Source organism: Homarus americanus, unplaced genomic scaffold (genome assembly GCF_018991925.1).
Source record: "Homarus americanus isolate GMGI-L3 unplaced genomic scaffold, GMGI_Hamer_2.0 scaffold6733, whole genome shotgun sequence".
Classification (NCBI taxonomy): Eukaryota; Metazoa; Arthropoda; class Malacostraca; order Decapoda; family Nephropidae; genus Homarus; species Homarus americanus.
Genome location: NW_024715815.1, coordinates 4,439 through 8,165, shown reverse-complemented (window position 1 = coordinate 8,165; position 3,727 = coordinate 4,439). Strand labels below are relative to the sequence as shown.

Sequence of the window (3,727 nt, the reverse complement as noted above, 5' to 3'; positions counted from 1 at the left end):
TAAAATTCCCTCCCAGATTTTAAAGAAAAATTAAAAATATTGTGTCTTTAGTCTTTTTATTGAGTGTAAATTAGTGAGATACTTGACACTGCTTCTTAGCTACTAGATCTTGAATGCGTGGTTGAATGCCAGAGTGCACAACGTAAATCCCCTTCAACGTTCAGCCTGTTTCTGTACTTGGTCTTGACAGCAACGAGCGTGGAAAATGCAGCTTCACAAAGATACGTGGGTCCGAACATAGTTAGAATCCGAAGAGCCTGATGTGAGATCAGAGGGTAAATAGGAAGGTACTTGACCCAGAACGTCTCAACATCCAGTTCTTTGAAGTCTTCCTTAGCTGTGGAGGTGAACTTCAACTCAAGAAACTTCTCTTGCAATTCATCCGAAACATCAGCTACTTCACATTGAAATGGGTTCCTGATGAATTTCCAGCCTTCACACTTCTCATCTATCTCTGGGAAGTATCTGATGAATTCTGTTTTCAAGTCAGTTAGATGAGTGATTATTTGTTTCTTTAACTCAGAATCAAGGTTACCGTGAATGAGAGCAGAATCCAAGTTACTAAAACTGGCTGTATTTCCCTGCTGAATTAGACGCTTCCAGAGGTCGAGTTTGGCCATGAAGGTTCAAATGGTGTCTTGGTGCATGATGATATTGATGTTTTTCCCTTGTAGTTTAAGGTTGAGAGCATTCAACGCTTCGAAGATGTCCACCAGGTAAGCTAGAGATAGCTGAAAGCCTTCAGGCGGGAACTTGTCATGGAGATCTGCCTTCTACTTCGAATCAAGAAATATTGCTACTTCTTCTCGGAGTTCATAAAGCCGTCCAAGCATGTTCCCCTTTGATAGCCATCGTACGTTCGTGTGAAAAAGCAAGGTTTCATGTTCAGATTCCATATCCTTACACAGCAGTTTGAAGAGACGACTGTTTAAGGCTCCAGCTTTGATAAAGTTGACTACCTTGATAGCCACGTTCAGGACATCCCTCATTTCAGCAGGTAAAGTTCTGGATACTAAGGATTCATGATGAAGTATGCGGTGTGTACCTACAACAGACGGATTTTTTTCTTTCACCATTGTAATGAGTCCAGACTGCAGACCAAGCATGGCTGGAGCTCCATCAGTGCACACCCCTACCAGCGAGTCCCACGAAAGTTGGTTTTCCTGAAAGAAGTTTGATACATCATGAAAAATAGCTGCTGCTGTTGTACAACTTTCCATGGGGTGACAGAACAGCATTTCCTCTTTTACACTGTTGCCTGACACGAAACGAGCATACATCAGTAGCTGAGAACACTGAGCGATGTCAGTCGTTTCGTCGCACTGGATGGCAAAAACAGGAGAATCTCTTACTTGGTCGAGAATTTGATCTTTGGTGTCTTGAGACAATTCATCGATCCTTCCCTTGACTGTATCGTTTGATAGTGAAATTTGGGAAAGCTTGTTTGCACTATCTTTCCCCAGAACGAGTTCTGCTGCACGGAGTTTGCTTGGTCTTATGAGAAACTCTCCGATGTTATGGCTCTTCTTGCTCTTTGCAATCAACATGGCGATCTCATAGGAAGCCTCAACAACCTTTGAAGTTTGTTGCCGAAATGCCCCACTGCCGTCCAACTTAACTTGCTTCAAGGAGTGTCTTTTTGTTTCAAAGAATGCCTTGGGCTTGTCAGCTAGAGCAGGATGTGTTGTTCTCAAGTGGCGTTCCAAGCATGAGGGCCGCATTCCATCATTGCTCAGAGTCTTGTAACATATCACACACTGAGGGACCTCTGTGTCACCCTTTTGGAGAGACACGAATCACATGATCATAAACACCACATGATTATTAACAAACATCAATGATTACAACATGATCATAAGCACCACTAGATGATCATAAACACCACCACATAATTATTAAGTAAATATTAACAAACACCACAACATTATAGTAAACACATCATGATCATAAACACATGATTATTAAGAAACAAATCAATATCATCATAAATACAACTTTACCATAACCACCTGTTACCACCACATGATTTTAAGCACCACCAACTTCTGATAAAATGCAAACGGAATTCAAAACTTGAGAATAACCAACAGAGCAACACATGCGTGTTCACAATTCACCAATAAACTTATGGCTGCTTACTATTTTTAGGTAAATATAGCAACTGGGATAAAACATACCTCAACAGCCTTAACTGAATAAATGTGAGAGAAGAGGAATTATTGCCACGGACGTGTGCAGAAGACTGGGAGAGAACGGGGCTCACCAGTCACCAACGAGCAGTATACAGGTCCAGGACGAGTTAACCCCCCCCCCCATGGGTTTCAAGGGATAGGGAGGGGGGTCAATAAGCACAGAAAATGGTAAGCCCTAAGTCAAAAAAGTAGCCTATAGAAAACTAAAGTTATAAGGCGATACTTTTGCATTTTTTCATAAACTTCTCAATATTAGCCCACGCTCTTGTTAAGAGAATAAAAACTATACTTATAATTAGAGAAATTCCTACTTTTTCCCTAGGGCTTGCACCCCCCCTGGAAATTACTGACGCCCCCCCAGGTTAAGAACCACTGGTCTAGAATCTAGATGCTAGACTGAACAAACGGAACGGGTATTGCAATTACCAAGTCAGGCGATCAGTGCCAACTAGTGCGGTGTCGCCTCATGGAGCTATAAGAATGACTTGTGTTCGAAGATTGATGTTTCGGTCACTGTCATGAAGCTTGCTCGAAACCGGCCTCAATACATTCACGTTAGTATTTTTTCATGTTCATGGAGGTGGCGTCACGGATTGTTGTTTGCATTACGATTGGCATATTTTCTACAGTAGCAATATATTTGTCTACCATACTGTGATAAATACATTCGGTGGAATAACGAAGGGATGGTGTCACGTTAGCGATCGGTGCTGAGTAAATGAACATGTGAGTCTTTGTGAGTTAGACACGGCCTACTTTACATAATATTGCTAGTATTAACACATGACACCTGAACGTAAAATAAGCGATTGTATTGGTTTGCAGAGTGTAATTTGAAAGGGTAATATGTTCTCATTCAAGAACATAAATATAGCCTTTTAATACAAGTAATAAGGTTTAATGCCAAGGTTATCATGTGTTCAGTTTGCATCCTATTGTAACACTGTGGCTTGATACCAGGTCAACCCTTACTTTGATCTTTTTTTTGGGGGGGGGGAGGGGGGATTAGCCCACCCGGACACAGGTAACTGACCCACACGGGGCCTGGGGGCGAAAATGTAATAATAATAACAATAATAATAATAATGATAATTAGTTCATAATAAATAAAATTTAAAATAAAAACTACAAAATTATGAATTAAACAACAACAACACCAACAACAACAACAACAACAACAATAATAACAATAATAATAATAATAATAATAATAATAATAATAATAATAATAATAATAATAATAATAATAATAATAATAATAATAATAATAATAATAATAATAATAATAATAATAATAATAATAATAATATTATTATTATTATTATTATTATTATTAATATTAATAATATTAATAATAATAATAATAATAATAATAATAAAAATAATTATAACAAAAAAGAACCGTAAAGAAATACAAAAATTAAAAAAAAAGATCAATAGTGAGAAACGATATACAGTATGTATGCTGTGTTGTCAAAGTAAGAGAAAGAATTGAGACCCTGTAGTTGTGTGTAAATGAAGCAGAAAGTCAGATC

At 38.2% G+C, this 3,727-nt stretch overlaps 1 protein-coding gene across 1 annotated transcript; it reads right to left on the bottom strand.

Annotated features, from left to right (window-relative positions):
• Positions 1–1,352: 1,352 nt before the first annotated feature.
• On the bottom strand, positions 1,353–2,843 carry LOC121857955 (protein ZBED8-like; the record flags this gene model as incomplete). The annotated part of the gene is made up of 2 exons (XM_042354195.1): positions 2,802–2,843; positions 1,353–1,778 (listed from the first exon to the last, which is right to left on the bottom strand). Coding segments are annotated over exons 1-2 (468 nt in total), but the record flags the coding sequence as incomplete, so codon positions are not given.
• Positions 2,844–3,727: the final 884 nt, after the last annotated feature.